We start from the raw sequence: 22622 nt of genomic DNA on the forward strand, positions 1-22622 counted from the left end.
TTTCATCGTGTACTTTCTTTATAAAAAAATTCGCTTAACGCACGCCAGCTACAATTTTTTTTTTTTCTTCTTTTTTTCGTACTTGCAAGATCGTGATTATCGTAATTACGTATCTCCCTCAACGTGTTCGATTGTAGAGCTGATTTAATAGAACGAAATATAAACAATTATTAAATTTGCATTAATCAATTCACGCAGTACTTTTATTTGGATTTTTCACGTCGCGTCTCTAGCCTCGTAAGTCATTACTTCGTTATCTGTTGCGGGAGTTCCATTTTAACTTTCCGTAAAATTAGTATTCTTGTCGTTGAAATTAATTCGATTACAGCGTTTCCAATGTAGTCGCGAAGTAGAGACGGCAGGTTAAAATAAAACAACGAATTTGTCGTAATGTAACCTCGTTGATAAAAGATAAAAAATTTTACGAACGATGGAGAAAAGGGAGAAAGCAGGAAACGTGCAAATATAACGCGTTCGTATCTTTAAAATACTTAAATATTTCTCACGCGAGTGAGCTCGGGAAATGTGTCTTATAACTGACGTGAGCCATTCGTGGTATCTCACATACCGTTAAACGCCGGTGGATAAAATATCGGAGGAAGAAAGTTCGCGGCGAACGTCATAATCCGCAGCGCGATATTTCCGGTTCCCTCGTCGAGTCGCGAGCCGATTCCATCAGGGAGATTACGAGGGGCCGATCCGCGGATCGTGGAACATGCCAGGATAAGAAATTGATGGAAGATGGTAATGAATTATCGATGAGCCGCGTCGTTTGTTTCGTGCCAACCATTTCGGCCCGAATGCGATGTTTCGGACGCGGAACGGACGAGCGAGACGGAAGGCAACTCTTTCTCCTTCTCATTCGTGTTTAATGGCAATTGCGGCGAGAAAAATGCCGTTCAATCGGAGACCGCAAATAGAATTTTTCGCGAGAACTCGACGAAAGACACACGCAATCGAAGACTCGTGATATCGCTAGCGGAAATGCGCCCAACAGAGGTAGAAAGCACGTTTCTATTCACTTATTTATTCAGAAAGATTCGCGCTACAATTCGCGAACAACAGACGCTCGACTCTCAAACTTTTTTTGTTAAGACATCAAAATAGTCATAGACGTTTAGTAATTTTTTTTTTTTTTACTATTCGTAAATAATATGACACGTAATTTCATTACAGTTTGTGATTCAAAGACATCTTTTACCGTAAGATTTATTATGATTTTCTAATCATTAAACAATTAAAAAATTAAAGTAAAAATTGAAACTTTGAAAGTTTACCGTAACGACTCTTGCATCGTCTCTTTTTCTTTTATCGCTTTCTTAATCCTTATCGCCAACTCTCTTGAGTAATTCCACCGTCTCAGAGAAAATGTTCATTTTGGAAACTGAACTCGCGCAGCTTGCTTACGATTCTCATCGATTAGACGAATTTGGAATGCACTTGTCGATCGAGTTGCTTTGGCTTCGCCGGGCCGACTCATCTCCGTCCTACGCGGAATTACCCCTAGTTTCGGTTGGCTACACCCTGGACTATTGTGAGGCTTCAAGGGCTCATAGTAGATGTATAGAGGTGGAAATCAAGGGTTTGGTGCTGGAGGATAGGACGCCGTAGACTCGAATGGCTGTCACGTGCACACAATACGCACCGTTTCCAGGCACATTCCGGGTCATTCCTAATCAGAACTCCGGCTTGGCGATCTAATGGGTCAGTTCGTAGCGTGTTAGCCGCGGCACAATCCCTTTATCAACTGGCTTTGATATAGACTTGACTCGGTATGGACGACAGATAATGATAATCGTGTGCTAAATGAGGACGAATCAAGTACCATTAACGTTTCCAACGATTTTGCTTGGCGTTGAAGCATTTCAATTTATTTTATATGTCGTATATCGCCACTACGCTTGAATAATTTATATTTATTGCACAAATTTACGGAGAAAAAAATAATCAAATAATAGGTAATTAATAATAAATTATTTTCGTTAATAAAATTACTCGCTTACTATTTGGTTACTTTTCGCGTGTACCGCTTGACTTGAATTTAAATTAGGCATTTCGATGTCCCGTAAAACCTATTTGTTAACGTGACAATGATTACAGGTTTTCCCACGCCGAGTTTTGAGCAATTACGAAATTTACGTATCCGCCTGACTAATAGTCGCACATAAACCATTTCGTTCTGTCAGCCCGAGACGCGTCTGGCCACGGGCTGCTGCTACTACTGCGGCGTCAAGGAACCACTACAGCGGTAACGTCTGACGAATGACTGGTCTCTGTCACTGCCGCTGTACCCTGCTGGGCATTCTGTTTCGAACGTTTAATGAAAATGGACTTTGTAGTAATTCTCTAATTAATAACGCCTTGCCTTCTTAATACGAATTGCCCGGTTTACTTTGCCAAGATGATTGATTTGTTCTCGCAGTCAGTTTTCAATTACAAATATTTTATTACAATTATGCGTTACGTTAATTAAGCTCCTTGTATTAAAATTTATTGCATGCTGATATTATGTATATTGAGGAAAAGAAATTTCATAACTGTCGCTCGCAACTTGTTTTCACTTTGAACAGTGATATTTCGCCAACACCAAGAATTTAATCACTTGATAGTTTAATTCACGCTGTTCTCGCGAATAGTTAACGGAGTTTAGCTTAAGCGTGCATAACGCAATTGAATTCGAATTGGCAAATAGGTACCTCGTGCGCACAATTGGCCCCGAGTCAAACGTGCTTAACAACGCCTGAAAATTCAGATTCAAAATAAACGTGCCCGCGACCGACTGCAATTTGCCGAGTTTTCCGACAATTCCACCGACAGTCAGGCTAGGTCAAACATCGAGAAACATAAATATCGGACAATGGCGCAAAATTCTATATTTCAGAACGGTTCGTTGACTTGGAAACTGGGTTAGATCAGAAAGTCTTTGGGTTAAATAATTTTGTAATCGCAAGTATTCTCTTAAAGACGAGCGTGAATTTTCAAATCCCTGCGATATATCGTAGATATAGTATGATTAGGGTGCTTTCGGACGAGCGAATAAACAATAAAAAAAATATATAAAAAACAGCGCGACCCTTCAACACGTCTCGGCTCGCCGACGAGACACGAATTTTTTACTAGACGACGGAGAAATACGAGCTTGCGTTACATATGAGGAATTCTATGACGCGTGGTTGCCATCGGACGATGAATTCGCGCCGCTTCACTTGGCGCCATCGGCATAAAAACCATAAAAGGGTATAACTTGGAGAACAAGAAGGAGAATCGCGCACGGCAATGAAATGAAGTGAGAAAAATGGAATGCGAACTCGCGAGTGCAATATGCTGTAGTTCGTCGTTCACAGGCACAAATATCATGGAAACGTTAGTGAAGCAAAAAGAAATTATATTTATAAGCGTAGCGCACAAAATTTTTTAATTTAAAAGAATTGAAACTCGCAATATTATTAGTGTTGTCATCCTTTTGACACATTTCGAAGTGATAACGTTTAAAATACTGACGTTTTTAACATTCCACAATGAAACAAGAAAGAATTTATATCGAATTGAATATTATCGATTTTATGTGAGATATCACAAATAGTTGTCGTGTCGCAAAAAAATCTAATATATTTTCTACGTGAGAATATTTTCGATTGAAAGCGGGAAAATAAAAATTGACGTAATGCATGCAGCATTTAGCAGTAGTCGGATACGTACAATATATACCCCACTAGCTTTATAAAACTTTCGCGCGCATAGAAAGAGAGAATAAATTACAAACGGGAAACGAAAAAAATTAAATTAAATTAATTAAATAAATTAATTAAATTAAAGAAAATTATATAAAGATAAAATAAATTTTGTCTGTATCGTTCTACGAAGAATAGAGCCTGAATCTATGAGACGTCGATTCACCTCGGTAATCTCACCTTCTTTCCCGCGAACCAAATCTCTCTATAGGCTTCTAGCCGCCTCTCGTATCACGTAATCGGCAATAAATAATTGATTTCGAATAAGTGGTGAGTGCGTTTCGCTGTTACGACGCGGTGAAAATGTACGGACGCCGAAGTTGAGTAACCAGCGCGCCGATACTCCCCCAGATTCAGTTATCGTCTCCGCCGGATAAGATACATCAGCGGATAACGCACGTTACGTAAGACTTTAATGCGCTCCGAGAAGTAGTTAGCGCATTGTTTATTAAGAGCTTATTCTTGGAGGAGAGAGATACTCTTGTTGTTTTGCCAAAAGAGTAAAATGACATTGAGGCAGGGATTAGCGTGGCGCGAGACGCGCCGCGCCATTCGTCTCGCTGATGTATTTCTCGCAGCGAGCACAAGATTAACGTCTACAGGCGGCTGTAGCGCTGTGATAAGAATTATCGCGTCGTTGCTTCGGAGAAAGCAAATTATATTTTTCGTACGTCGCACCGTCTCCGCGGATGCAGTGCTTGCGTAAAAAAAAAAAAAGAAAAAAATAAAACAATGGTCGCTGAATGTAAATAAATGAAAACAAATTCGCAATTTGATTGCAAGACAAATTTCGACTGAGAAGAAACATAATTTCGCTTAAAATGTCCTACGAATAAAAGTGTACGATTCTCATTCCACGGTGCTTCTAGCAGTCGCGTAGTTTAATTGCACAAGAGAATAATGACGGCAGGTGGCTGATCTGATAAGCATTATTCGTGCTACAAACTAAACGAGACAGGACGTCCGGCGTAGTTTACAAAGAGATAACGGGATTATATCGTAGGATTATGAATGCAGTAATTTTTTTCCCGTATATTTTTCAAGCATTTGCATTTTTTTTTCTTTTTCCTCGTTTTTGCGGGGAATTTTTCAAAGCACTTAAAAATATCAATCTACGCTATTCGTAAAATGTTAATAATAATCGTACTATTATTATATAGTACCCTTTACAGCGTTGATAGGAATATTTAAATTTAATCAAGTTACCACCGGTATACATTAATTTTACGTTACAGGATATTAATTAGTTCGCGATGTGCCATTACCTACGCAACATCGCGCGACAAAACGAGTTACTGCAGCTTTGTGTAATAAACGCGTTTAACAGGTGGCGGTCTTTTTAATGCATAGGGCAACAGAATAATGTTCTTATCCCGGGATTATCTCCGGAAATGAGTTTCGGGGACGAAGATTACGTGCCAGCCGCGTCGCAACTTCCCGGCGAAATTCGACGAAATAATAGGAAAACCGCAACGCGGTCTCCGCACACTTTCGCTCGTACCGAGAAACAGCGATACTTTGTCGATAGAACAATTATGCGAGTCAGATTCGTCGCTAATAATTCACGCTAGCGAGGGGAACGCGCGTTGCGTCGACGGGAATAATTGTAAGTGACATTTGACAAAGTCGCTGACATCAACGATTTTTTTTTTGTTCTATCTCACTTTTGCCGATAATATTCCATCGCTGGATGCTCGCAATCAGAGAGGACTTTGATCGGACGTCCTATTTAAATTGCCCTACTTTCCCTCGTTCGTTCGTCTAGCTTCACGCTGCTCGCGTCGGTCATGTTATTACCTTTTTTTTTTTATCTCCATAAAGTCGGGGCGTTACGATGTTGCGAGAGATTGATGATCAGAGGATAGGGAGAGAGAAAGCTTTCTTGTACGAGGTAACTTCAAAATATGTGTCAAAGGCTTTAAGATTCATAAATTTATTTCTAATCCAAAATTGTGTTTTCCGCAAAGTTCTGTTCCTCCGGAAATGCGATAATTTACGTGACACGAAAATTAACAGAGCGAAGAGGTTTCATAATCGGAGTCGCTCGTTCTCCAGCTTTCATCCTGCAGATGTATTGATTTTATTTATCGGTAGCGTGAAAAAATAGATAATAAAGAAAGCGTAGCGTAAAGTAAAAAAAAAAAAAAAATAGCGAAGAAGGAAATTAACTGCAAATTTTCGCAATACGTTTTCTATTTTTGTATTTAATTAAAGCTGTCATTATTTTTACCGTTTGACAAGTGTATATATTTTAGTCGATAATTATTTAATGATAAAATACCTTTCTTTTATTGTGTATAATTATTAACTTATTTTCAAACATTTTTCAGTAGAAAGAAATGCAACGTAACAGGTAGTTACAATCTTTTTTTTTTTTTAATTTATCTTACACTAGCTGACCCGATTACGGACGGACTTTTTTCTGACAAAACAGATTACAAACGCTGGCGGAGTATTTTTACGGAATAACAAAATTACCCTTTATTCTCAGCGAAGCGTGAAAGAGGCGCCGCGAAAGATTAATCAGTGGTTTCCACGAGACCTACTTTCTCGTTCTACGAAGTTCCGCGGCCCTTCTACCTCGCTCTCTCCATTGAAAACTTTTATCCATTTATAAAATCTACCGTTGTTCACGTATATGCTCGTCTCTCTGCGACAGAAATCATTCGTTTGCGCGATGCAAACGAATCAGTTCCTTCGTGGACGGGATAAACTACTTCGTGGAAAATAAAATATTATCAATTCTACGTCATATTGACCGAATGATGACAAGTTCGCGTAATTTTTTTTATCACAACGTGGTGAACGTGACGTGAAAATAATTGTTTTGACTTTCTGTTCTCGTTAAGTTCTCACCGTTCTTACGATACGCGGCCGAGGCAAGATCGATCTGCCCTAGCTCGAACTGTTCTTCGTAACAGCGTTTATCCTGTTTCGTGCAGCATCAATGGATATTCATCTACGTTCTAGCGATCAATTATTGGCGCAGCTGCGAAAGGAATGCAGTTTCGAGCCGGGGCCGCTTTTTATTGTAGCACTTCGGTCCCGTTTCAATTTCGTCGGAGCGGTGTGGTATTGCCGTCCATGAAAGATTCATAATTCCGATATTTTGTTATCGCACGTGTCTGCCTGTGTCGCGAATAAATCTCCTCTGCGCGCCTGCAGCGGAATCTCCCTCAAGAAAACCGATTCGCGGAATGAATCGTGTGAACACATTCGAGCGGGTTGTTTGCAGGAAATCTGAGGGTGCTGGAAATCAAAATATTCTCACGGAAATGCTACCATGAATATATAAGCGATTCGTTTTTCGTTAAATACAAAGCTTTGCTTTTTCCGTAATTACGCGTAACAAATGTTACATCTCTCAAGTCCCTAGTAAATACTGTAAAAAGATTAAGAAATATATAGTACGGCTTGAGGTGTATTTTAAATATCTTTCGCGTTGGATTATTTTGTTGCTTGATTTAACATCCATAAGGTAATTTCTGCAAAATAGCAAATGCAGAGAGAAAGAAAAAGAGAGGGAGAGAGCGAGAGAAATATTGCCTGACCAGAAACGTTACTCTGTTCGATGATAACCGCAGCATTGATAACTTTGGACATTCATGGGCGCGGTATAGACAGGGAGTTCTTTATGGGTTCTGCTCACGCTTTCCATAGTGCGATTTCCATTAGTCTCAAAATAGAAGCCGACGAAATAATCACGCCGTATATTGCGCTGCGAACTTTAGCAGCTTCTCGTGCACGGGGAATTAAAATAACAGTAGTTTCTACTTTCACGTATATTTGCTGTCTAGCAAATCTGTCCAGCACTGAGCCAGAAATATAACGCTCAAAACGTACTAATTACTACATAATTATTTTTAACTAATAACGAGCTAGAAAAGCTAGATATCTGAACGTTTTTCGCCGCGTACGAATTTGCTGCGCGTCCTGACCTATTTAACAAGTGCTCGACTGCCGAATTCGCTGGTCGCCGGGATCGATGACCGCCGCGGTAATGTTAGTGTGTTGAGATCTGGCCGGCAGTCTTCGCGTTCCAAGTTCGCAAGGTGGAGGACGCGCGGGCGGCGGACGGCAAGAACCGGTTTGTCCTGCGAATTCGGCAGTCGACCGTCGCGGTAAGTGTTAGTACGTGCGTCTGTTTACTTCGGCCGGCACCTTGCGCTCGAATTTCGCAAGGTGGAGGACGCGCGGGCAGCGGACGGCAAGAACCGGTTTTTTCCTCGGCTAATTCGGCAGTCCAGCGAGCTTTGCGTAAGGTCAGACCAAAACAGTAAACAAAGTACGAGGCAAAAAAACGTTTAGACATCTATTTATATACACGGTCCGCGCTGGACAGTTTTAAGTTTTACTGCTTACGTCTTTTAATGTGCGATAATCCTTACGAGTCAAAGCGGTAAAAGAGGAGAGCGCAGTTCGCGCGGCTATCTTCATGCGAGGGGGGAAGCGAAGCGCAGCATCGATAGAGAGGGTGGCGGGTCAGTTTGACCCAAATGTGGACCACCGGGTTGGCCGACAGCCAGCGCGCCGTGTTCCCCGGACGTCCCTTTTCCGTCAACGAGCCAGCGCGAATCCTTACTTATATTTTTCCGATAGGATCGCGGCGCGACCGAATACGCGCCGGATATCAATTTTCGGAGCCGATAAGTTGATCGGCCGTCGCTCGCCTCCATTAACTTGCAAACCGCATCGGCCGGTTTCTCCCGTGTACCGTTCACCGCTGACAAAGGGAACCGGATCGATGCCTCGCGGTTGGGACAATTTAAACGATTATTTCACTCCCGGAACAACGACGCACGGATTAATTCATTACGGCGTACAGTTAAGTTTTAACCTGCGTCTAATTGAAAACACGGGAAAAGCATTTTTTATCTAAAATATGCATATCAAATCTCTTGAAGCGTTTTTCTTCTGTCGCTATGAACGTGAAACTAATTAAATTAATTAATAAAATTATTTAATTAATAGTACGAATAAACATTTAACATTTATTTATTTGACTTCTATGTGATAGTCGGATCTCAGGGATTAATATTTTAATTTAAACAAAATTGCTTGCTGCTTTAACAAATAAATCAGCGTAAAAATGTTTCTACCTTTTCATGTTTTTTTCTCTCGTACAATTATTTGGATTTGTCATTAGATTTTTATCTGCCCGTTTAAATTACATATTTTAAATACTGTCAAATTGATTCGCAAAGCTCTTTCGAAATAACAGGTTTTATTTTTAGATAATTTTCTCTTTTTGGCAGCCAAGTAGGTTTCGTTACTCCATAAAGAACCATGACGCTAAATATTAAATATTACAAGCGTATTGGCCAAAACTCGTCCGGATTTATGATCGGCTCGGTCGTATTTTTCTTTTCGTTTGCTATCGTCCTTCCGCAGTCGTGGTCCGCCGACCCTTCAAGCGATCAGGGCCACATTTGTGCCAAAGCACACCGCATGGGGATATATGGCGCGGGTTCGGTTCGCTTTTAACGAACCCGAGTCTGAAGTTACGACCGTTCGGCAAACAATCAAAGTTTCGCGGAGTAAACTAAACGTCGTCCGTCGAAGCTGCCAAAATTTTTTCGACGAGAGGACGAGACGTGGTTGAAGCCGTTACGAAATCTTTTTTTACCCTTCGCTTTTCTTTCACCTTTACGGCGAGACGTGTGTTCATAGTACACGTATCGCGAAAGCTCGCAAGTTCCGCGACAAGTTGGTCACCAAAAGTGTCGCGAATGGCAGCCAATAGTTAGGAATTAAATAACCGACTTCCGATTACGTTTGTTTCTGCCGTTTTGCCGTTGCATCTAAATAACGGCTACGAAATACTATTCAGAAAAAACACAAATTTTTTTTACTTACGCGCATTTTTTTTTTATATATAAATAATTGCGTGATCGATTTCACTTTTCGGGCGTTCCTAAATTCCTACATTCTGCGCGACAATCTGTTCACGATTGCTCCAAAATTCACACCGTTAAAAAAAAAAGTCGCGTGGGGGGAATACACGATGCGCATATTGTCTCTTATCGCCGAAGTAAGTTTCGACGCGAAGAGAAATGGATATAAACAATTGTGAGCGTCAAGATGATCCTCAATTTGTGAAAATATTGGAAACCTGTTTAAAAATGGAAATCGAAGCGATGAAGGGAAAACTCGACGGTGAGTAAAGTGATGACGAAGCCCTTTGCACAATGTGAAATTTGTGTGCACAATGTAGATCTCGAGCGAGGAACGTAGGTCTCGTATACAATTATTTTTGTGTTTCTGCCTGCTAATTTTTCAACTTTCATCTACCGCTTTGTCGGTTTAATAAAAATCGTTATTAATAATTTCCAGCCATGATGGAGGAAATGAGACAATTGAAGACAACAATACGTAGCGAGCTCAACAAGAGGAAGGAACTCAAGGGAAAGATAACGCAGATGAACAAGATTAGACTGATATTAAGCGAGACGTTAACAAAGTACAGAAAACGATTATCTCAATTTATCGTGTTAACCGTTGTATTTTCTCTCATGTAATTTTCGTAAAATTCTGTTACGCGTTACGCAGGTTATACATAAGCATCAACGAAATCTCGGACACTTTGGGCACAATGAAAGTGAATGCCGACGATCAATATAAGCTGATTCAACTGAGATCGGAAGAGTACCAGGATGTCGTTGTAAAATATAAGACAACGTGGCATGAATATCGAGTAAATGACAAGTCTTTTGCGTCTCCTCACATAATTTCGAGTTAATTAATTTTTAATTAATTAAATAATTAAATAAATAATTCGTACGCAGACCGTGTACGAGGAATTTCCTTTGGCGAAGGCGAGGAAAGCAGCCAAAATCAGTTTGGGGAAACTTAAAATGGAGTACATGATTGCGTCTTACAAGAAATCGGAAATGATGAAGATTATTAAGCAGAGGCAACGCATCAAATGGATCCGCATGCGTTGCAAGATAGTCAACTTTATCACTACGATGTTTAAGCATTTAAAGTTAGAGGAAAAATTGGGGAAGCTAAAAGTAAACGTAAAGTATCAAAAAAGAGAGTTGCAGTCTATCGAAACGGAGGTATCTGAATTTTATTAATCGATTTTTCAAATACGCATATCTTTGATTAATGTGCAAATAAGGTGCGGCACGTATTTAATTAATTAACCTTTGCAGCTGCAAGTGCTACGTAGGAAGGAGGAGGATCAGAAGAGGCAGAGGAAAGAGAAAATGTTGGAAATGGCACCGCCGAAAATCAATATACCGTATCGAGAGATGTACGCTCAAAATAAAATACGCACGAAAGTGCAACCGCAGTGGAAACAGATTCACGAGAATCTCGACGGTAAAAGTTTACTTTGAGCTCTATAAACCTTTCTAGTTAGAACAGAAACTTCAATTTACGGGGACGCATGCATATGCACGCGACTTTCTGTACGTTACAAAATTATTTGCTTTTTAGATTCTATATCCGTCAATACCCTGTATCTGGAGGAATTATGCATAAACGAGAGCAGCACAACGTTGCCTGAGAGAATAGATATAGAAGAGATGCACGAAAAAAATTATAAACTTGCTGCGATCGAAGCGAAGACGTCGAATTCGAAGAGCACCGTCGTCTCGGAGAAAGGCGATAGGCACGCTACCTCGGTAGCGTCAGCTATCGATATGGAGCCAAGTGCTGAAGAGGCAATTTTAATAGACAACAACGTAGAAATGAAAGAGATCCATGAAGACGAGAAGTCGCAGGAGTCCGTTAAAACGCAGTCAAGCTGCCGTACAAAAGAAAGCTCGCTCAAGCATAGAACTGGCAAGAATACGCTGGACGAAATTGAACCAAAAAGAATGCGACTTCAAAGGCATGATAGTAAAAGAAATATCGATAGAATAACTACTCCTCAGCCGTCGGCTGTTGTCACGGAAATGGATTTACAGTTTTCGCCGCGGTCTGTACCAACGATTACAAAGATCGAATCCGTAAATTACAACATCGTGCCATTAGCGCCACCGAAGCCAAAACCAATTCAGTGCTCGACTGCCGCTGGAAGCAATATGTTTTCTCCGAGCCCCGAATATTGCGACAGTAACATGACTTCCTTTGATCAGGATTTTGTGTCAAAAGGTTGTAATTACAATCAAGTTGCTTGTTTCCTATAATTAGAAAATTTTTCTATAGATACAAATAAATGCGTAATTATACATATACGAATTTTTTTTCACAATATTAACATGGAGTTTTATAATAAATTTGATTGCAGGCGGTGCATCGTTATACGAGGGGTCAATGTGTAATTTTAAATTATCTCCGACTTCTGAAATATTATTTAGCGCTGACGAAGAGGTGCAGACAGCTTCTTCGAAATACGTCACGCCACAAAATAATAAAACTAATTCTGACAAAACATCATCAGGTATTAAAAAATTTTTATTTCAAATATTAAATACATTTAATTTCACAATTTTTTTTTGATTATTAATTTTTCTTCTTTTAGAGTTCCAGTTTGGTAACTTTTTGAAAGACACTAAAAGTAATTTTTCTTTGTTTTAAATACGAAGAAAAAAAAAAAGAACATTATTTAAACTTTGTGTTTATATTCTACATTATAATTCCGTTATATTCTCATTAATTAAACAAAACATATTATTGTTCGTCAAATACATCGCGTTCTGTAACTTTATTCATTAATTAAGTGAAACATATTTTTGTTACATTACATTTTCTATTGTACGGAACATAATTAAACTAATAAACTTTTGCAGCTAAAAATGTATATGCTTAAACTTTCAATGTGTTACTTGCGATATTGTTCGAGATTGTAGAATTATTAGTGAAAACTATTTACGTTTATGTACTTACTGTTACAAAGCTAACAATAATTAAGTACTTTCAAAGTAATTTTGGATTCTTATGAGAAGTTAAACGATTAACATGCATTGTGTATACACAAGTGCATCTCTAACGTGTAGATATCAACGGTGACAACTTCGCAGCGTGTATTAAATAAATGCTTGTTCGCCGAAGTCGCGATTATGTACCTTTCTGCGAGTTTCGGCCTTCTTTATACGCGCATGCACCGTGGCCCTGTGCAATTTCGGCTTCCGCAATTTTGTCGGAGAGCACCGAGCGAATTACAACCGTTTACTTCCGCAAGAGAGAGAGGATCGTAGCAGAAATAAAACAAAAAGAAGCCTTTCGCACGCGCACACCTTTTCTCTCTCTGTCTCTCTCCGCAGGTAACGGAAAAAGAAAAAGCTTTTGGCTTTTATAAAAATAAGCTCGTTAAAATCCCACTTTCTACCCTCGTTTTGCAGAACATTATGACTTGTGCGTAATCACACCGCGAATAATGTACGATAATATCCCAACCTGTTTTACAATCTTTTTAATTGATTCTAAAATTATTATTACGTTTCCATCTAACGTTTTTATTCTATTTCGAAACAAAAACGTTAATGTCAGAAATATATTCGTTATCCTACTTTATATATTTTTATAATTTTCACGTTTAAATTACTCTTTACAGGTAATTTTTTTTTGTTTTATCCAGACAAATGACATCTAATTAGAGTAACTAGACGTTAAAGAATAAAAAAAATTTTTTTTAAGGAGATATCAGATAGACGGACAACGCCGTCTTTTTTCTAATTGATACAAAAAGTATCGCGAGCATGCAATGTGAGGGATAATTTCTTAATCCGCCTCTTCTCCTCGCTCCTTCGTTACCCTTCTCGGAGCTAATCGCATCAGTCGGTGTAATTGATATAAATTAACCTGCTTGCTCGAGCGTTTCATTTGTGTCGCAAGAAAGAAGAATACGAAAGTTTGTTATTACCTGCCGTAACTTTGGCGTGCCACCTTCCCGCGACCATCCGAGGGCTCTAGTCGAGAGAAATTGTGTCCTTTTATAAGCCAATGTAACGGCAGGAGGTCGACTATCAGGCTATTTTATTTCAAAAGTTTCGCATTGAGGTACGAGAAAGATAAATGGGACATTTAATAGCGCGATCGCCGAACCGACGTCTTTTCCGCGCGCGCGCTCGCACGCGTTAACTTTAATCGATAACACCATTTAGAAAATTCTCAATTGAGTCATACGCTGAATAATCCTTTTTTCCGTTGCTCGCAAAATATATCATTGTACCTAGGTGTTACATGTTGCGCTCCAAGAAAAGTTACGTTGTAACTTTTATAAAGAATTATTGCAAAGTTGAGACAGAGGAGAGTCAAGCGAGCAGAATAGTTATTACAATTTATAGATACACGATTTCGAAGTTCGGCTCTTTCGTCCGGTTTTGACGTCACGCGAGAGCACCGTGACTTCTTTTTGAGAGGAATTTTTTTTCTTTTTGAACCCAGCCTCGTCGATACGTGACCGGAATGTTTCGTTCGCACCCTCGTACGATGTAGGAGATAACTCGCAATGTTCTTAAAGCAACCCTTTCCGTCGAGACGGAAACTCGGTGTTACTCGGCTGAAAGTGGGGACTTATTGTTAGTACTCTCGTAATGCACATTTATTAACTCCGCGAAATGTCACGTATATTTTGTTAATTAACGAGGAGACTTCGCCTTCTGCAATCGAATGTTCTTACGTCGACATAATGCAATTGTATATCGCGCCTCGTTTTCACATGGCAGGCGGTAATTTAGGTTAATTATCTCCCGCACGAAGTTAATGGGGTCTCTATAACTTGTTTAGGATTTACTGCTTGTAACATGGCCATGCCTTCGCATTTATGTCAATTAACGCAAATAAGATTTATGAATCGTGAAATAATTAACCCTTTCGCAACAACCTCACTTTTAGATACCATCCCGCGCTACCGTTCGTACAGAAGCGGTCTAAATAAAAAACAAGATGCGATCGTACAAATATCGCGATTTTTTTTTTTCGACCGCGATTATGTTTTTCTTCAGAAAATAAATCTGGAAAGTTTGTGGCATACAATTTGATTTTATTCGCGCATTATTTTACAAATGCAAAACGATCGGAATTTATTTTCGATCGAGAGAAGAATTTTAAACCAGCAGCACGAACGAAAGCCAAAACAATCCGCAACAAAGAGCCATTGTCGCTTGCGCAAATAAAGGAATGTCGAGAAGTAATTTTCTGTTCCGCGCCGTATACATACATATCGCGCATAAACGCATCTCGTAACTTGAGTCGGTTAATTACGCCGAGCGTATACGTGACGCCGGATTTTGGAAAGGGCTTGGTTGGTTGGCTGGTTGCTTTTGCATAGAGTGTCACCGAGGTGAAAAGGGAATGCACAAGGCAAGGGCATTCCATCGCGCACGTGGGGGATTTAGGCAAAAACCCCCGGTAGATTAAACGACTACGACGTCGCTGATGGCCCTGCCAGACCATTCAGTAAATTCCGGCAGCCATAGAAACGTCCGCCGTGCAGTTTGGCGAGCGTTTTATTGTGCGCACGTGGCGAGGGTTGGTTTTCTTAGGGGCGAAGGCCGCTCGAGGATTTACCCGACGAGACCCTCCTCAGATACCCTGCTCGCATCCGCTTAGATTGTAATTGACAGTCGAGCTAAACTCTGCATAGTTTCCTCGCACGAGCTGCACGGCGAAGCGAAAATTCCCTTATTGCTCTCAAAGACTGCGACGAGCTTTCGTCAAGTATAAAATTCGGGTTAAGTATTCTTGCCAAGATATTAATAAAGAAATTTTCTATTAATAAATTTTCAAATAACTTTTACGAAAATGACATTCTTAAAAACTTGAAAGACGTTTTTAATTTCTCAGATTCTCTTAATATTTAACTTGGTCCGTTTAGATAACTTATTGTTAGATAAATTCTATTTGCATAAATAATAATAATGGTAATGATTATTTCAACGATAATCGAAATTTTGATAAGTAGACATGGCAATTGGCATCTTTAATAGATATATAAAAAAAAAGAAATATAAATCGCTCGAAATTAGACGACGTCGAGAAAAGACGGACACTTTCACATGTGCCGCATGTATTATATACCGCGCCGGCCGGATTGCCGATGACTGATTTTCCCTCCGTTCTCTTATCCCTTGCCACTGCCGCCTAGAGTTACGTACGCTAGCCGCTATCACCGCAGAAAATGCTATATCTGCTCTTCGGTATACGCGTACGACTAAGAGACGAGCTCGTTTTTTGCCACCAAATCGCGCGCTCGGACTGCTCTATTTTATCACGATCTGTCGATAACAGGCAGGTCTGACTAAGGGGAACGTCTCGTCGAACGCGTCGTAGGTTCTCGCGCGAAATAAAGTGGCTGCTGTACGCGCCACTTGGACCCGTTTTTTATCTCGCGTTTCCGCGCAGGGAAATCGTTGTTAAACAGTCTTACTTTTTCACGTTCGCGATATTCGACGGACTTTAGCGCGCGGACCCTCTTCCGTGCGGGCAGTTCCAATTTTTAACAGTTTAAATCGACCCGAGTTTATTTATTTAACGCCGTTGCTTAATATCTGCAAACAAACATCGAGAAATCATTCGCGTCAACTAGTGAAAGCACGTCGCATCTCTCGGTACGTTATAGTCAATTTACCTCGATAAGAGAAACATTGCTAAAAAGTGACAGGCTGTACGGTTCGGTCCGTCCCAATGTATTTTTATTGACAATATGCATATTTTCCGATCCTTTTATCGTTCACTGCGAAATAACAAAAACAGTTATCGCGCGAAATGTTTATCGATATCGTTGGGCTCCCCGTATTGACGATTTCGCCGCAACGACGAAAAAGAGATTATATTTGCACAAACATTTCTTTATCATCGTTAATTTTGATAAAAGTGCATTGCACTCGTGATTCTCATAAAGTTTTTTTTTACAATTAACCCACTCGCACAAAGTTCTGTTGCAATATAAAAGTGGCCGTACGTAAAATATTTATTTTTTACAGAGATATTAAATTATCGCCACAAATATAATTTTGCGCGTGAATATTTTACTAGCGCGAATAGATTTTGCTAATAAATAATCGCGCTTTTTATTTATTTATTCATTTGTTTTTTTTTTTTTTTTTAATGTTACAGCCTGCCTTCGAGTTGCTCATCTAGTTTCACCGCTGTAATTGTAGTTCAATTTTTGGCTGCGTTCACTATGTAGCTTTTTCGAAGCTCTACGATTTCAACCGCGCTCTATTTATTTTAGATCCGCAACGTTGGGCCGCATTATAAACGTTAAAAATTTTGATTTGGATGTTTGCGCGAGTATATGACGTCGCGCGAAATGTTTTTCCGCCAGCAGCTTTCTTTGCAGCGCCGACGTTGCAATATCACTCTTGTAACATCGCCGGAATTTCATTCTGTCTTTACAATGTGCGATGCGGCACCGCGAAGCTCCGAGGGGGAAGGGGGGAGAAGAAAGGAGGGTGGTCGAGGCTTCTAACGAAGTAGAAATTCCTGTGCACGCCAACCTTTGCCGGTAATCGCAACGAGGCACGTTTCGAAGCGAGCATCGAAACTACCCGCCGGAGAACAATGAAAGGATCAATTGTCCCGAGCACTTGAGCAACGGGAATTGGGACTGAAATACTCGCGGTTGCCGCGAACGGACGTTTGATCCGCGACTCGGCGCTTGCCCAAATTGGATTACGTTCGCGACGAAAAAAGGTATTTAATTAAAAGAACGTGGAAAGAGAATAAATTGTTAACACAGTTTGACTCAAAAAGAATTAATATGAAACCGCGAAAACGTACGAAGCGTTTTAAGTTTTGCCTATTAGTAAAAATAGCCTTTAGAGAGCTCGTTAAACGTTCAGTTCGTTTCTAAAATTTTCTCTCCGTGATTTTTAAATATTCTTCAGTGCTTTTTTAACGTTTGGGAGAATAAATCATAAATACTCTGATTCCAGATTCCGTTCTGATTTCCGCAAATTTCTCATTCCCGATTCGTTCATTGCGGTCCCTGCGTCAATTCGCCGAGTTAATGTGCATTCGTCGGGGCGTTAAAAGCCTCCTTCGAGCCTTTCGCGAGCTTAAGGGGAAAGATGAAAGTTCCACTCACGCGAGCATGGACGCGTCTCGTCGCTCCCATCTCCGCAGTCGTCGACAACGTTGCAGACCTTGTTGAGGGTGACGCAGTGTCCGTTGGCGCACTGGAACTCGCTCTGCCGACAGGAAAGCACCGTCGTCGCCGTGAGGATGCAGGTGCAAACGAGCCAATGCATGTCTGAAACAACATGAAACAGCAAGGTAACTTAGTGCTTCGGAAAGAACTCACGTCGTTTATCTGAATTTTTCATGTGATTTGAAAATTTCGAGCAAGCTATGCATATAATCGTCGCGACAAAAACGAGTAAAAGCCAGAAACTGGGGAAAAAAAAGCAACGATTAAAAAGAGTCGCCGGCTCTACATTTTCTTTATTGAATTTAATTTAATTTAAGTAATATCGCAAGAATTCAAACGTTCGAAATTAACAGAGTTGCTGCTACTAATATAAAAATATTATTGTTGCGGTGATGATAAAGTTTCGTAACAACGCAACTTCGTTCTCGAAGTTAAATCGAACAGGAACACGAAGGATATCGGGCCACGTTCTCTCGATTTCCGGCGTTGTCTGAAAGCCGTAGACGTTCACCCAATTGAAGCAAAACTTTCGCTATTCTCGACTCGCCGACGTAACCCCTGTGGTCCTTGCTTTTTTTTCACCCCTCAAAACTGATGGTAGAACTAAGGTCAGGTCGAGCTGGCCAACAAGTTCACTAATTACGATATTATGAGAGAGAGTTCCGTAATTTGCTTCAACTGAAATTATCAGTTTTTATAAATACATCATAAAAAAATCGGAATAGTAAGAAAAAATTATTTTATTATATTGTAAATATTAAAAAAGAGATAAAAAAACGCAATAAATATTTTTCATAAAGTTGAAAACAATCTGCCGTCGGAACTGCCGTTTCGATACGCTAAATCGAGATTATTACTTTGGAGTTTTGCGAGTTTATATCGCGCGTGTCACCAGATTTACGTCAGACGCTGTATAAAAGAGAAAAGGCAGGAAACTTTCGAAATATCTTCGAGACATTGCGTCGAATATTCAAACATTTAATGCGGGATTCGGAGCTTTCGCCGCGTCAGCCCGGGTGTCTTCGCACATTGCGGCCTCTTTTTATCCTTTTAGCTTCCAATTTCGCGGGCGAGTTCCCGAGACGCAAGGCATCCCCCGCGTGCCATCCTTCTTGTCCCGAATTTCCACAATTTCTGGCAAATTCCTATAAATACCTGCCGTCGAAACTTTAGACGAAATTAATCTCTTAATGGCGACACGCGCGAGCACGCAGATAATACACATATATTTAACAGCAAAGCAACTTTCGAATTACTGAGTAATCTATTAGATTAAATTTCGAATTGTTATTGCTATCGCAAAATTTGCTAAATTTATGCGTCGCGTGCAGCAGCCCAGAGAATATTTTATCTACGCGGAGTAATTATAATTTTTTTTAATTGTAATTAAACGCTTCGTGAAATATTAGAATAAAAATAAGCATACGTAGAAAATTTACTTGATTTAATGATTAGAATTTTTATGAAATCATTTTTGTCGTCTCTCAAACGGACCACGTTGTCATTTTGCATATAGAACACATAATTCGTATTTGTCTACTCATTAGAGAAATGTTTAATCGACGTATATTACAACTCTTGAACAGTTCGTCCACTTGACGCGAGACACCACCGCGTCTCTTGAATAAATCGAACGAAAGTAATGTATAGATAGGCGCGGGGGCGGCGGGGAGTGGTGGGAGGAACAGAGCGAGAGCGAGCGCGAGCCTACGTGCCGCGCGCTAGGTGTTTCCCCCACTACTCCCACTCTCGCTCTGTCCTTCTCCAGCGGTCGCGCAAGCATACACGTAATACACACGGCACGGCAAGCACGTGTCTCCGTACCGAAATTCGCACTTCCGTTTAACGAAAGCCGCCCGGCACGATAACTATCTCCTCTCGATTATTCGTGTGAGGAGAGCACGTGTGAGTATATCTCCTTTCCGTAAAGCGAGTTATATCCCGCGATTATCTCTCCGCAGTAATCCTTTTATATCAGATGTGTTGCGTAGACACGCGTGATTTTAATGATTTGTCTGGGCTTGTTTTGCAGGCAACCAGGGCGAGGACAATGTCCAGACGATCTGAGAGGAAGCTGGCCACTCTGACGGGAGGTCTGAGAGGAGGAGGAGGCCTCGGAAAGGCATCGGGCTTCACCGGAGCAACCCCGGAGGTTAGAATCACTTTTATAAAACGCAGAATTAATAGCTTGTACATGTGGCATTTCTCAAATTAATATATATATTTTTTTGTTGTTACAGATCGACGCAGCTGGATCCGCCGGTCATTACCGAATATCGTCACCGTCGGTATTAATTAATTTACGAACCGTAGCCGGTTCGTCGGCCGTTCCGGGAGTTTCGTTAAGTAGTCGGTCGTATTTTTTTCGCATTATTCTGAACGCGAGTGCCAAGCATGGGACGCACGAAAGTAATCATAGTAAATTTTCGCGATTAAAATCACGGTCGGGATGTTCGCGAGTGACTCGTGCGCGGAAGGACGACTCGACACGCAAACTGAGAGGAGGAGCAGGCCCGGGACGGGCATCCTGCATCGGCGGAGCAACTATTAGGTAAATATAAATTTTTTTCTTTTAGAAAATTTTTATAAAATTAAAGATTTACTTATACATTAATTAAAAAAAAATAACACGCCTACATTAATATTTTTCTTTTTATGTTACAGTCACCGGCAGATTTCTTCAACTCCGCTGAAGCAGATTGGTGAGTGGCATAATTATTTTTTCGTAGTTAGTAATTGTGTTTCTCAAACCGGTAACACCGTCGACCATCGATTACTCAAATGCAATCTTAGTAAAAAAATTAAGTAATTTAAACAATGGAGAAATTGTAACGTGACGAGAAAATCGTTCTCTCACAAATCGCGAACAATTCTCCCGTATTCAGGCTGCTTTCGTCTGACCCCTAAATTTCTCGATTACGATTTCTCGACCGGAGCTCTGCCAAGGAGAACGGAAGCAACGATCCGGAAATATGTCGAAGAACGCGCGAAGATCACTATTCGTAGAAATTGTGTGATAGAACTCGGAGAAATACCGGATCCAATTTCCGAGCGTGGAATTTAAAAGCGATAGTCTCTCCATGCAACGAGCTCGCGTTATAACGAACGTATTTTAATAATTATAATTGACATACGCGCAGCAGGTATAATAAAAACATATAAATGTTTCTTTTTGCGTTTTATGCAATAAAAAATTAATTAAAAGCTATAACTATTCCTTTTATATTACAATTTATAAAGAATGTAGGAAAAAAAAAAGAAAAAAAAAAGAAAAAAAACATTTTTTCTCGTCGACGGAAAATAATTCTATTTCTGAGAGGTGTAAGTAAGCTTCGTACAGGGAATTACGTTAGTTTGTTCACTAAAATGTGTTTACGGCAACTTACCTCCGTCCGGGCAACTTTGCATGCTCCGAAAAACCCGTCGACGATACGTCAGGACATTACGAGCTTAGCGAGCGCATAATTAGTCGACTCAGGTGGACAAGGCAAATTACGTATATTTAGTTGGAATATTAGACGGCACGCATATTTGTCCTCAATTACCTCGATATATCGCGTTAGATCGGTGATGATTTTCTACCACGCTGTGCATCGAAAATGGATTCGTTGCAGTATGAAACGCGCCGCTCGTTTTCGGTGCGTAATTGCTATCGGTCGTGCTATCCTAAATCTTCCGTCGAACTGAATCGTTCTAATTCGGCGCTGATCGGCGGTGGCGGTGACGGTGATGGAATACCGCGAATAATTTTGCGGTAAGTCCAACGAGATTCACGGCACGGGCAATAATCGTGTATGAAAATTTATTCGTTCGGCAATTTTGTTCTCGGCAAATTAAAGCGATTTAAAAAGACGAGAGGTCTTGCTAATTTTGAATACACGAAAACAGCGGCTTAAAAAAAGTTTTTTACAACTGACATTTATTTTCGCGACGCGAATAAATGACCTTCGCGAGGAAGTTAATCAGCGTCGCGTAAAAGCACCGACAGTCAAAATTCTACATTTTCTTTTTTAAATAGGATTGCGAAATATTTGACGTACATTGCGTAAAACGGTATACTCTTCCGCGGCGATTAGATTCCGTGAATAATTCGCGGGAATCTGGCTGCAATTCGGTGCATTAAACGTGCGAAATCCTTCCAACGTCTGGTACATACCGAAACGCGTTGCGGCCGGACATCCATCGAATAAACTTGTTCCCGTTGAACGGGGCAACTGGAGGTACCCCGGAAACACAGGCATTTTCGGAACCGTGCTACATTGTCCTATTTGCTAGGTTAACAAGGCACAAACTATTGCCGGTAAATGGAATTGCGTGCCACTAAACACCGTTCGCGAATAGTTGGCATTCAGTATTTTTTTGTTGGTCACCGAGCGTTTTTGGAATGCGGCTTGAGAGAATCAACTCTCTGCTACGTTAGAATTTCAAAGATGAGAGAAGCAGAGAAAAAGAGAGAAAGAGAGAGATAGCTTAGATAAAGATATTTCACGCAAATTACACCACAGTTCTCTCAAAAATATACATTTTACAGTGAACAAAGGCATCAGAGCAATGAAATCGATCTTTCTTCGATAAAAACCTAATGGGCTACGAGTTATCACGTATCGTAATTGTACATTTTAATATTAAATATCTGCTTAATGTGAAGTTTCAGATTATATCTCTGTTAAAGCTCATTTATGCAAATATATGTAATTAAAAACAATTTAAAATGTGTGCTTGTATTTGTAAAGAATGCTGATTGAATATAAAACACCGCTGCATACTTAATGTGTACATTTTCAAAATAATTTACAAACGAATAAAATATTTATGGACAAAGAGTTTTAATAATCTGAAATTTT

The 22622-nt window shown here is 40.2% G+C and overlaps 2 protein-coding genes across 3 annotated transcripts in view; one reads left to right on the plus strand and one right to left on the minus strand.

Moving 5' to 3' along the window:
* LOC139110092 (uncharacterized) overlaps positions 1–22622 on the minus strand; it is a 113221-nt gene that overhangs the window by 18350 nt on the left and 72249 nt on the right. Inside the window, exon 2 of the mRNA XM_070669658.1 lies at positions 17716–17880. Coding sequence (XP_070525759.1) covers positions 17716–17880 — 165 coding nt within the window. The remainder of the gene's footprint in view (positions 1–17715; positions 17881–22622) is intronic.
* Positions 9301–14080, plus strand: LOC139110063 (putative protein tag-278). Of its 2 annotated transcripts, XM_070669606.1 has the most exons (8): positions 9301–9887; positions 10065–10191; positions 10281–10425; positions 10517–10792; positions 10889–11057; positions 11175–11834; positions 11971–12123; positions 12205–14080. In XM_070669606.1, exons 1-8 carry the CDS (start codon positions 9785–9787, stop codon positions 12258–12260), a joined length of 1689 nt encoding a protein of 562 aa, XP_070525707.1. In that variant the 5' UTR covers positions 9301–9784; the 3' UTR covers positions 12261–14080. The 2 variants fall into 2 exon arrangements, with proteins under 2 accessions (XP_070525707.1, XP_070525706.1); XM_070669605.1 differs by having other exon boundaries at positions 11971–14080.

The sequence above is a fragment of the Cardiocondyla obscurior genome, linkage group LG19 (genome assembly GCF_019399895.1).
Source record: "Cardiocondyla obscurior isolate alpha-2009 linkage group LG19, Cobs3.1, whole genome shotgun sequence".
Taxonomy (NCBI): domain Eukaryota; kingdom Metazoa; phylum Arthropoda; class Insecta; order Hymenoptera; family Formicidae; genus Cardiocondyla; species Cardiocondyla obscurior.